At 40.4% G+C, this 12,489-nt stretch overlaps 3 protein-coding genes across 3 annotated transcripts; 1 reads left to right on the top strand and 2 right to left on the bottom strand.

Moving 5' to 3' along the window:
* The first annotated feature begins 336 nt into the window (after positions 1–336).
* On the top strand, positions 337–4,621 carry LOC109193959 (alpha-galactosidase 3). The gene is made up of 15 exons (XM_019344794.1): positions 337–619; positions 853–911; positions 1,744–1,800; positions 1,884–1,918; positions 2,023–2,126; positions 2,264–2,336; positions 2,515–2,573; positions 2,662–2,727; positions 2,832–2,915; positions 3,130–3,194; positions 3,282–3,364; positions 3,681–3,771; positions 3,922–3,980; positions 4,105–4,245; positions 4,345–4,621. Exons 1-15 carry the CDS (start codon positions 423–425, stop codon positions 4,456–4,458), a joined length of 1,287 nt encoding a protein of 428 aa, XP_019200339.1. The 5' UTR covers positions 337–422; the 3' UTR covers positions 4,459–4,621.
* A 39-nt stretch (positions 4,622–4,660) lies between these two features.
* LOC109193964 (superoxide dismutase [Mn], mitochondrial-like) lies at positions 4,661–7,109 on the bottom strand. The gene is made up of 6 exons (XM_019344800.1): positions 6,734–7,109; positions 5,895–5,941; positions 5,693–5,818; positions 5,507–5,563; positions 5,283–5,360; positions 4,661–5,007 (listed from the first exon to the last, which is right to left on the bottom strand). Exons 1-6 carry the CDS (start codon positions 7,020–7,022, stop codon positions 4,897–4,899), a joined length of 708 nt encoding a protein of 235 aa, XP_019200345.1. The 5' UTR covers positions 7,023–7,109; the 3' UTR covers positions 4,661–4,896.
* A 720-nt stretch (positions 7,110–7,829) lies between these two features.
* Positions 7,830–10,618, bottom strand: LOC109193961 (transcription factor RF2b). Its single transcript, XM_019344796.1, has 4 exons — positions 10,022–10,618; positions 9,174–9,306; positions 8,775–8,859; positions 7,830–8,546 (listed from the first exon to the last, which is right to left on the bottom strand). Exons 1-4 carry the CDS (start codon positions 10,450–10,452, stop codon positions 8,158–8,160), a joined length of 1,038 nt encoding a protein of 345 aa, XP_019200341.1. The 5' UTR covers positions 10,453–10,618; the 3' UTR covers positions 7,830–8,157.
* Positions 10,619–12,489: the final 1,871 nt, after the last annotated feature.

The following is a 12,489-nucleotide window of genomic DNA, read 5'->3' as shown; positions in this document are numbered from 1 at the left end:
AAGTTTCAGATAAAGGATAAAAGAAAAGAGTTTTAATGGGAAGGGTAAATTATGTCATTTCTTTAAAATAATAAGGATAAAGATGACAAAAAAAAAAAATTAAGAAGCTAGGAGCTTATTTTGAAACGCTAGCGTTCTAAAATAAACTCTTATTTTAAGTTAGGAGCTTATTTTGAAAACATTACCAAACATGACTTATAGCTTATTAATAGCTTAAAAAGCTATAATCTCCTAAATAAACTCTGGTAAACAGAGTCATTGTATACTTTTTTGTTTGATAGTTCAATTAATGTGTAGAAGTATATTATATATGATGAAAAGATGTGATGCATTGAAGAGATGATATAATTGTTGCTTCTAAACTCTTCTTCATTCTTCGGAATAGTCAGCTCCCATCAACTACCACACTTCTCTGATCAAAGATGAGCGCTGGCGTCTTCTCCATTGCACTGCTTCTGTGGGCGATTTCATGGACTGTCGCAGAAACGCAGCTGCCACTTCATCCATTTCAGCTGATCCAAGGAGGGAGAAACCCCACTATTAACCCCAATGTCTATGATACTTCCAAGTACGGTATTCTTCAGCTCAACAATGGCTTGGCTCGGACTCCTCAAATGGGGTATGTAATCTATTTTCAATCCCCTTCTCTTCTTATTTTCAACTCCTCCTCAAATGGGGGCAGTTGTTTTCGACTATTTCATCGATTAGCGTTTACCTGTAAGCTGTATATAGTTGATTTAAGTTAGCCGGTTTTATGTTTTCTTGTGAAATTCGAGTTCTGGGTATGGCTTGTTGTTGGTGATTTTATTCATAATTCAGAAATTTTGACTTTGGGTTGTGTTTTTGGGGCAGATGGAGCAGCTGGAACCTATTTGCCTGCGAAATTAACGAGACAATCATAAGAGAAACGGGTAATGCTTTGGCTTTATTTTGACAATTTTTTTTTTCTTCCTGAAACCCACAGAGATGAGATGGAACTCTCATTTTAGTGTTGGTTGTGATACCAATAGATTAACTGCAAATTTGCTCAGATAGCACCTATGTGCCTCTACTAGAAGGTCACAGGATCGAACCCCGGTGGTAGGGTATTGACTCTTTGAGTTGCAACAACAGATAGAAAAAGTATAGAATAGATACTACCTTGTAATAGAGTTAATAATACTAAAAAATCGGATTAACTGCAAATTTCCTCAACCCCAAGGCCTACACCCTAACCCGATAGGATAGTGGAGTGCTAAATGCAACTCAGCAGCCCATTAGGTAGGAGAACCACACTTGGTGCCCACAAGGAGTCCACCATATTGGTTGTAACTCCACACTGTGGCTGACGGGGTTGGATCATGTGCCCTTGCTCATAATCTACAACCCAGGAAGGCTCATGTATCCTTGCCCATCATCTACCAACCATAAATCAATTGAGTTGTTCGTGCGGGCTATTGATAGTTGTCCTTGTGGGCTATTAATAGATTATTGATTGACCAGTAAAATGGTGTGGAAAACCAAAAATACATGACTTAGCTGTGAAGAAGTCTTGGTTTGTGATGAACTATTAGTTGTATAAGTTGAATTCGTTACTTGGAAACTGTATAGTGCTGTGTTCTTTCTGGAGATGTGAGGGTGTCAAAGAGCACCTGAGAAATTTCATCCAATATTTATGATATGATGTTCTGAAATTCAGGTTACAGTCTGTTCACTTATTTTATTTGTTATTTTTTAATTTCATGCTTAATCACTATTTAACAGCTGATGCGCTCATCTCATCTGGTTTGGCGAGCTTGGGTTATACATATGTCAACATTGGTGAGCTTCTGAAATACTTCTCGTGCATGTTTACTTGTATATCAGTTGAGACTAACACTCTGATTGACTAATCTCCTTGACAGATGATTGTTGGTCTACTCCGTTGAGGAATTCGAAGGTCAGTTGATCAGATACCAACTTTCTCGTGGATGTAAATTTTTAAGTTTAGTCGGTAATTTGTTTGAGATGAAGAATCTCATTTTTTGGTTACTGGTTCTGCAGGGTGAATTGGTTAACGATCCAAAATCTTTTCCATCTGGAATTAAAGCTCTTGCAGATTATGTCCATGCAAAGGGACTCAAACTTGGTATCTATTCGGATGCTGGGTAAGGCAAATGTCTCGGCAAATGATCAGAATCTTCTGTTATACCATTTCAAACGCTTTTTACATTATTCACTAGCATAAAGCTGTGGTTCAGCTGTATCATCTTCTAGAATTAATTTACCAAACCAAACCTTGCAGGATTTTTACTTGTCAAGTTCGAGCTGGATCACTATATCATGAGAATGATGATGCAGCACTTTGGGCATCTTGGGTTAGTTTATGTTTCTTTATTAAGAAATCTTATTCGGTTGTGCTGCAACCAAAATGGACAGCATCAATTTCCCGGTGTATCCCTGGAACTCTAATTGAGTTAATTTACTATGTAGATTTTTCTCTTTCACGGTTGCTTATCAGCATTTCATATTATTTTGATTTATTTCATTACTCAGGGTGTTGATTACTTGAAATATGACAATTGTTACAATCTCGGCATTGACCCAAAGGAAAGGTATGTTCTTGTCCATTGAGTTTTAAATTTAGTGAATTTACCTTTGACTCGGTATGCTGACAAGAATGGTTTGATTGATTATTCCCAGATACCCGCCAATGCGTGATGCCCTAAATGCTAGTGGACGCGCAGTATTCTATGCACTTTGCGATTGGTAAATTCCAGTTTACCTCAATAGCTACGTTTGTAATAGGGGCACTAACCAGGACCTTGGAAACACATTGATTTTTTTTTTTTCTTTTTCCTTAAATTTGACAGGGGTGTTGATGATCCTGCATTATGGGCAAACGGGGTTGGAAATAGCTGGCGTAATACAGAGGACATCGAAGATACATGGGAAAGGTTCTAAATTCTTGGGATCTTTGTCTCTTATTGCAGTAGAGAGTACTCTTTAGTGCTGTGATGTTATATAGACCGTGTTCTAGATAGACACGGGTATCCTAGCTAGTTTGCTGGATTTTAAGCGTCAAATTTGCTTGCACTTTTAGTCTTTACCCTTTATAGCTTACTTGACATATAAGTATATTGATTGAGCTTCATCATGTGTTGTGTTTAGCATGACAGCGATTGCTGATATCAACAATAAGTGGGCAGAATATGCTGGTCCTGGCGGGTGGAATGGTAGAGAGATGAGCTTACATCTGTAAATTTTATAAAGATATAATGGTTATTTAGGATCTGAGTTTTGAATCTTTGGATTTCTTGCAGATCCTGATATGTTAGAGGTTGGCAATGGGGGCATGACTTATGAGGAGTACCGAGCACATTTTAGCATTTGGGCGTTGATGAAGGTATTCCCCAACTCAAAAAGTTGTGATATTCTGTGTTTGTTTTGTTTGGCTGTTTAATTTAGCAATAGTGGTACCACTCTTAATATTTTTGGAAAACTAATTCTTTATCTGGTAACTGTTTTACAATGCAATGTTTTTGAAAACTAATTCTTTATCTGGCCAGGGGTAACTATTTTACAATGCAATGGATGAATTTGAATAAGAATCATGATGGAAGGAACAGATATAGATGTAAACTGGCTAGCTTTTGAAAAAGGAGCATCAATCCGATTAGAGTTACTTGATGAACTTAGATTATTACCATCTGGTTATGCAGGCTCCGCTTATAATTGGTTGTGATGTAAGGAACATGACTGCCGAAACATTTGAGATTCTCAGCAATACGGAGGTTATTGCCGTAGACCAAGGTCAAATTTGTCTTACCCAGCTCCTTCCTCGCCTTTATTTCTTTTCTTTAGGTGATAGGGAAGTGGAGTGGAGTTTCTTGCCCCTTTCCTCACCAGAGACCATTCTTTATTGTTGTTGACGTTTTGTGCCTGTCTTTCGCCCATTTGCAGATCCACTCGGAGTTCAAGGAAGGAAAGTTTCAGTTTCTGGAGCAGATGGATGCCAGGAGGTATAGTTTTGTACTGTTTAATTCTTATGCCCTTCCTTCGAGGTGGTAAATGGCAACTTGAGAGGAATAGTATGGCTAAGAATGGTGTTTTGGTTGATAAAGAAGTTTTAATTCTTGAATCCAGGTTTGGGCAGGACCTTTGTCTGGGAATCGTTTGGTGGTGGCACTTTGGAATCGATGTTCGAAAGATGAAACTATTACTGCCCATTGGGATGTAATCGGACTTGAATCCTCAGCCAGTGTCTCTATAAGAGATTTGTGGAAGGTGAGCAAATTTGGCCTACATTTTGAACACGTGAACCCAGTAAAGTCTAATCTCTGCTTGCACCTCAATGTTTCTTATCCTCGCTATTTGTAAGTGCAGCACGAAGACATTTCAGCAAATGCCGTGAAATCCTTCAGTGCCAAGGTTAAGTCTCATGGCTCTGAGCTATATATTTTCACTCCACAGACAGTGACTAGCTATTCTTCATGGTGATGAGTGTGAGGTTTGTGGTTAGAGGGGAATGGTTCCTGTATGTATATAACTCATGTTTTGGTGTTGGCTAGCTAGTTGAATGTATGGCCTTGTAATAATAACTTAAGACTTTGTAACTTGTAAGGTTGCACTGTTGAAGAATAAAGCTAGCCATGGAATCGAATCACTTGCCTAAATCCTAGAGAGACCACAAACAATAATCTAGCAGAAAAACTCCTGCATTTTTCGATTTTAACTCTGTTGAAGTGATAAGTTTCACATCACAGTGTGCTAAAAGCAACAAAATCCACAAATACAACAATTTATTTACCATTACACAGAAAACAGAAGCAACAACACTTCAGCAGAAAGCCGAAGCAAAGTTAACTTAGCATTATTTTATCCCACGGAATTAAAGAAATTTGGGCACCTTGATGAGTGTTGTATCACCCGGTGTGATCAGTCTCTGCTTGCAGGCAATGGGGTAAATTGTTGGTAAACCTCACATGCATATTTCCAGTTCACAACTTTCCATATATTCTTCAAGTAATCCGGCCTCACATTCTTGTACTGCATTATAAAAAGAAAACATATTTGTCAATAGAAGTAGAGTGCCCATCAAAGTTGAATTAACTTTACCAAAATTAAGGTCATAAACTAAAAACATAGGTAAGTGTTCAAAATGCTACCATGCGTCCTAGCATAACATTGTTTTGAAGATAACTATGTGATTTGCATTTCGGGGATAAAATAAAGAAAGAACTGGCAAGCCTGTACCAGCATAAAACAAAATGTGTACTTCATATATAAATAGATATTAGGCTGTAGAAGTTCAAGGGAAAGACCTGTAAGTAGTATGCATGTTCCCAAACATCTATGCCCAGTAGAGGAACCAAGTTTGGATTTACAGTAACCAAAGGGTCCTGGAATACAGAATCAATTACAGAACAGGAAAAATCATACATAAATTTTCAATAGAGATATTTTCTGAATTGTATATAAATACACATACATAAATGGCCATACTGCCACATACTCTCCCTTTTGAAACAATTAGTTTGGTGCATACCTGATTTGGGGTGGTTTGAACCACAAGATGCTTCAGCTCTTTGTCCAAACCCAGCCACTGCATAGACAAGAGATTGTGACTTGAATAATGTATAGAGGTGAAAAAAGAATCAGACGCATCACAAGCTGTAATAAAACCACTAATTCACTAAGCACAAATTTCAAAATAAACGAACTTGAGACTTACCACCCAGCCAGAACCTTGTACAGCAGCACCTTCTGCAGACATCTTTTGTATCAGAGCATCTAAAGAGCCAAAGTGATTGTCAATCTCCCAGCCCAAAGAACTCTTCGGAGGCTCGCCACCTCCTTCCTGTCATAAAATTTTAGCAGTCAGATATAAATTCCTCCTCAAATAAGAACAAAAAGTATTGAGGATATTAACTTACCCGAATAGGGGCAAGGTTCTTCCAGAAAATTGAGTGGTTTATATGGCCTGTTTTGGAAGTAAAACCATGTTAACCCAAAAACAAGCAGTATGGCAATAACTAGTAAGATGCTGAAATGCTGTAGGGAGCAATTATCATGTTGATAAGTTATGTAGTATGTACAATAGTAGTCGGTTTGGAAGTGAGATTAGAACATGAACATTTTAATAACTGTAACCGGCAATAAAATGCACAATCTACCAATCAAAGTGGAAACATAGAGTCTCAATGAATGGGATAACATAAATTTCATTTGACTTCGTTTCCTGAATGGATATTAATAATCTGATATAGAAAATGCCTACTGTCAATGCTCAAAGAGCCTCAGCAATAACTAGTAAGATGCTGAAATACTTTAGGGAGCAATTAGCATGTTGATTTGTGCAATACTCGTTGGTTTGGAAGTGAGATTAGAACATGAACATTTGAATAACTGTAATCGGCCATAAAACGCATAATTTAACAATCACAGTGGAAGCATAGGGTCTCAATGAATGTGATAACAGAAATTTCATTTGGCTTCGTTTCCTGGAAGAATATTGATCATCTTATATAGAAAATGTCCTACTGTCAATGCTCAAAGAGGCTTAGCAATATTCACAACCACTCCTAGAAAATCCAAAAGCTTATCCTCCATCCGATTTAAACCTAATTACTCGGAAATGCACAAAATACATCTAATTCACTCCGAGAAAACCAGTGTTCGATGCAACTGGATACACAATCTAAAACGATATTGAAACGATACAGCTGCAAATATACGGATACAGAGAGAGAGAGGGAGATAGAGAGAGATGGACCTCCGCCGTTGAACTTGATGGCGCTCTGCAATTTGACGGCGGCGGACGCATCGCCCTTGCTGATGGCCTCGTGGAGCTGCTCGAGAGCCTTGTTGTAGTTGGTGACGTAGGCCTGGTGATGCTTCTGGTGATGAAGCTGCATGATCTCTCCGCTAATGGCGGGCTCCAGGGCGCCGTAGTCATAGGAAAGATCAGGAAGCGTGGCGGTCTGCAAGCTGCGCAGCTGCTGCCGGAACGCTTGCGCGGTGGCGGAAAGGGATTTTCGGGTGGCTAGGTTTCGAAGTGCCATTGCCGGTATACTCTTCCTTCTTCTTCGAGATTCTGTTAGTATATATCGAGCAGTCGAGAAAGTGAGAGACGGCAAAACGAGTGACTGTGTAGGTGTTGACGGTATTTTATCTCTGTGGGTTCTGAGTCGACTCGCCGCCTCGACTAGGAGACTCGGATATTTTATTTTTATTTATTTTTTTATTATTCTTTAGGGTGTGTTTGGTCGACAAGTTTAACTCTAAGAAATGGATATCAATATAATTGGTATTATTTGATTGATAAGTTTTTAGAACACGGTTTCAACTTTCAAATACTCTTTAATTGAAAAACCCATATTCAAAAATAAAATAAGGGTATTATTCCATTATTTCTTCTCAGCCGCTTCTCTAACTATCGCCTCCCCAATTATAGTGCTTTTAAATTTTTATTTTTATTTTTTTGTTCATATTGAAACTTTGAATGTCTTTATATTAGAATCAATTGTCTTGATGTTGTGTTCTTATATTTTTAAAATCTTTATTCTCATTATAGGATCATACATAACCAAACAACATTATTGATAATCATTCTCATTCCACCCTATTACCAAACATACAAAATACTTTCACAAAAACCCATTATCATTACCAAGTATTTGATACCCATTTTGATTTCGATTCTCATGTGCGAATCAAACAACCGTTAGATTTACGAGAAAACTCTTAACAACTACCTACAAGTGCGAGAAGCATGTAAAACCCTTGTGAGCGTAGCCAGCAAATAACACTTTGACAAATATCTCTTTGGCCATATAACACATTGAAGCATTTGAAACATAATGAATGGGTAGATTAACATTGGCATTTGTAGTATGAAACATTAGAGTGGAAACAAAGCCTTACACAACCAATTTGAAAAGAGACTCCAAAGTACCAAAATTTATTTTAAATAAATAAAATTCCAAGCCCATTGCCACAACAACAAAGAATAACAGGATTGCCAGAAGCTACTGAGAATGATCCTGCTCAAGCTGCAGGAGGCCAAAACAAATTTCAAAAGAATATGAAGAAGAAGAAGAAGAAGAATTATCTTCCTGGATGTTAAACATGGTGCCTGTCAGTCTATGAACAATTCAACAGAGAGAGGGTTGGAGGGGCATTTGCACAAAGTTATGTTCACAACGCAATGTTGCTTTCACTGGCAGGTATGGAATTGGCCTCAGAGTTCATGAGATGAGAACCCCTGCTACTGATGTCGAGGCTCTGGAAATGCCCGAGGGGATCCTGCTGCTGCTGCTGCTGCATTGTATCCCGGAGGCCTTGCGCCTGGGAAGCCAGCAAGACTGGGTAATGGGGAGCGGATGAGCGTGGCTGGAGAGGGTGGAACTGTGGCATCTTCATGTTCTGGGACTCGCTTGGCCCGGGCTGTGGCTGCTGTGAAAAGAATGCAGACTGATTGTAAGGAATGTGCTGCATTCCCAGATTGTATGGGTCTGAAGATGACGTTATGTCCCCAGTAGCAACTTTGAGCCTCTCGACTTCATGCTTCAGTGCTTCATTCAAAGCTGTGTTTTTGGCACAGACAACAACGCAACAAAATTGTCAATCATTGTCACGAATGATGTTCAAGATTCAAGAATCGGGATGGCTACCATACGATATTTGAACCATACATCAGTGTATGGTAGAACTACCAATCAAAACAGCATAGAAATGGTCATAAAAAACGCAAAAGCCTAAGACAGAAATGCAAGGAAATCAGGTAAAAAAGCCAGGTTTTGGTGGGCACATACCATCACGCAACTGAGCTTGTTGTTCCATGGCTTGCAAACGAAGCTTAAGCTCGGTGTTCTCATTTGAAAGCCCTGTCGTGTCCCTCTGTGGAAGAAAAGGAGAGCCAATTGTAATGATTGGATCTTGGAGGCTTTCTTTGCTCAAAGAAGAAACAAATAATTCATGAAAATAAAAGATTTCACAGTAGCATTCTCTTCTATAGTTTGCATTACAAGAACAGAAACATGATGGAACGAATGGTTTATCAAACAGTCCAAGCATGCCTTGGCAAACATTATAAAGTTCATATAACATATTATAATTGCACAGAGTGACTGTATTGGATTTGGTTTCACGCTATCATACATAGCATCCCATTTTGTCGGAATTTTGAAGCAAAGGATGAGACTGCAACAAACCTGGAACAGGGTGAGCTGAGCAGAAAGAGTGGTTGCCTCGGTTTGAAGGGTCTGAACTTTTCTCTCGAGTTCAGACATATATCGTGCTTTCCTCTCCTTTGATCGAGCTGCAGACTGCCGATTCGCCAGAATTCTAAACAAAGCCTAAAATCTCAGACAACCATAGACCTCCAAATCGACAAAACACTATTTCAAACTGCATTATTGCATGACAAGCTGATCACAAGAATATGATCCAACTCCAGGAAGTTGCAGGGGGGGGGAAGACTAAAGAGTGATCATAACTAGACAAAAATTGCAATTTCTTGAGGTTGAATATAAGATCATTGCAGCACCATATTCTAAACCAGCAAGAACATTTCAAGAAAGACCCAGATCTCAGATGAACAGTTTTATGCAGAATGGACTAAGAAGAGTTCATAATTCAGGTGAAAATTAATATGAGAAAGACGAGGTTAAATCATTTGGGCCCAGTCTTGAAAATTAAAGAAAAGTCATCAAAAGTTTCTGGCAAAACTCAAAAGTTGAGTGCCGATCAGACTATTGATTTGATAACTACACGGATACAAATTCGACTCTCCTACCTATTGACTTTTTATTTTAGCCGGCTAGACAATCTAGACTAATTTAGCAATGACTACGGTTTCTCTTGTAAATCAAAAACTCGAAAAGTTGAATTGATTAAAGTCTAGAAGATCTACCACCCACTCCATATATGAGTTTTAAAATCTAAATTTCCAGATTTTCAGTAAACTAGTAAAGTATATCAGCGATTCATATTGAGAACATGCAGTGAAAAAGACGAAGTTGCAGAAATTACAGCACAGTAAATAAAGCTTCTCAGCTACCTTTTTGCTCGCTTAGGGTCAATGGTCCAGAGCTCAGCCAGCTTCTCAGGAGCCAAAGCTTTCTTAGCTTCAATGGCGCTCTCGCTCAGCAGCAAACTGGAGCTATCCACCGAGTTGCTGTGCCGATGGCGCGGCCGTTCCGATGCCATCCCTCCGGCGCCGTCGTCATTGTCCAGTCCGGCAGCCGCGGCAATGGATCCGGCGCCGAGCTTCTCGATGTCCATGAAAGTGGAGAACAGATCGTCCTCGGAGCCGATCTCTTCGAAGCTGCCGGCCGGCGCCGCATCGAAGGGGTCGGACGCCAGATCCAGATCCTCCGGCAGACGGAAATTCACCTCCGAGTGGGCTCTCCGGTGGTGCGACGGCCACAATGCAGAGGAAAATTGCGGCGTCTGGTTCATTGTCGGCTTTGGATTTGACGGATCTTGCATTGTGACGTTAGCAAAGTAGTAAGGTGACGCCTTTTCTTCTGAGATTCAGAAAGTAAAAAGACGATGAAGCAGCAGCAGCTTTCAACTTGGAGTCCAAGATGAACAGACGCAGTTATCTACAGTGTAGTACAGCAGTGGCAGTTAACAGTTAAATCTACCAACACCGCGTTTGGTTAACTTTTTCCCCGCAACCATTCTTTTTTTTTTTTAGTAACTCACTAATTTGGTCCCTCAATTGTTTTCAATTATCAATGTAGTTCTTAGTTTTCAATTTCAACTAATTTGATCTTCAAATAATTTAAAATTTTGTCAATTAAACATTTCGAGGATCAAATTGACAAAATTTTACGAAAAAACAAAAATTTGGTAGGTTTGTCCGTCAGAAGCCGACCTACCGCATAGAATTCCTCCTCCCCTTTCAACGATCGTAGAGGAACGTTACCAATCTGTTAGACATCATCATCATCCTCCAGATCCGCAAGAGACTTCATAGCACTATCAGAATCCATAGCATAAAACGAATAACATAAGAATACCGTTCATAAGGGAGAAGAAGACCGCTCGCAAAGAAATGCGAGAGAGAAAACTAGGGACCAATCACTAGATTATTTAATGTTATACAAAAATTAAACCCCCCTTTATTTTATTTGATAATACTAAAGCGAAGAAATATCTCAATAGGCCAAAAGCCTTACTCTAATATGGTTCTCCATAAAATTTTACCTACTTTTTCCTCCTACAAAACCCTATTTAAGAGACTTGACTGATTACAAAACTCGAACTTAATAACTACGAGCATATATTAATAGTTTGCTTATAAATTGTTCTAAATTGTTGGGTTGGAAATCATGTTTGAAGTTACTTGTTATTGATAAAAAAGTCTTTAGTTAATTTAATAACATTGTTTTTAAGGAGATTTAATTTTATCTAGTTTTAAACCATCAAGAGATTACAAGTAAACTACTACTCAAATAATAATTGATGGGGTGAGAACCCCGGCCCAAGAAAAGAGGCCCAGAAAGAATGCATGGGCCGAGTCCAGGACTCGGCCCAGGTCCAAAGAGGGGGGCCCAGCTCAGAGCCCGGAAGGACGGCCCAATGCCAAACGGGGACGAGGAGTCGGTCCAGGCCCGGCCCAGGGGAAGACTCGGTCCGGAAAGCCGTTGAGGGAGCCTTCAGAGCAGTCAAGGCAAGGAGCCGTTGAGGCATTAAAAGTCGGACTCGGTCCGCCAGTTACTAGCCAGAGAGAGCCGTTGGCAGAGTCCGTAACGTCGCCCAACGGCTCGGCGCATTGAATGTAATCTTTAAGTCGGCCATCATGAGCCTTTAAGTCAGTAGAGGAGGAGCCACTATAAAGAGGGCTCCTCCACCCTTGTAAGAGGCAGATTGGAGAACCCGGAGAGGGAAATAGAAAGCACTATTGAGCATCATACTTCACTAAAGATCTAGACTTTTTGTGAAAGGTGTATCCTCCAGCTTAAGGTTGTGTTGGACCTCCTTGGGCCCGAAAACCCAAAAACCATCACTGGCACCGTCTGTGGGGATCGAACCAAGAGTCGCGTGCCTTCTGAGCAAAGCGGGTCCGAGAGATCATCAAGAAGAGTCCTGGGTGTGGGGAATTGAAAGACTTTACCATGACAGGAAGCCAAGAGCAATTGAGCCAACGCAATGGGCTAGGAGCCGACCTAAGAGATCAATTGAATCGAAGAAGCACCCGAAGCCGGGAAGACGACGCAACACCACCACCAACACCGCAGGTAAATACACAGCCGACTGCGGTACCACTCACCCCGGATCAACTACACGCGATAGGACGCGCTTTTGCCGAGGCAAGTCGGGGAATACGGGAGCAATCCGCTACTCGGATACCGCAACAAGACCCCCCGCCGCCGCGAAGGCCGGACAATCGACAGTCAACCCGCCAGGCGGTGAGTCAACCCGTCCAGTCCGTTCATTCTCGGCTAGGCCCCGGTGTCGAGCGACGGTCGGCGAGAGAACGGCTGGGACGAAGAGAACCCCTCCGCGCTCCGGTAGAAA

Source organism: Ipomoea nil, unplaced genomic scaffold (genome assembly GCF_001879475.1).
Source record: "Ipomoea nil cultivar Tokyo-kokei standard unplaced genomic scaffold, Asagao_1.1 scaffold1932, whole genome shotgun sequence".
Taxonomy (NCBI): Eukaryota; Viridiplantae; Streptophyta; class Magnoliopsida; order Solanales; family Convolvulaceae; genus Ipomoea; species Ipomoea nil.
This window is presented reverse-complemented; position numbering and strand designations above follow the sequence as displayed.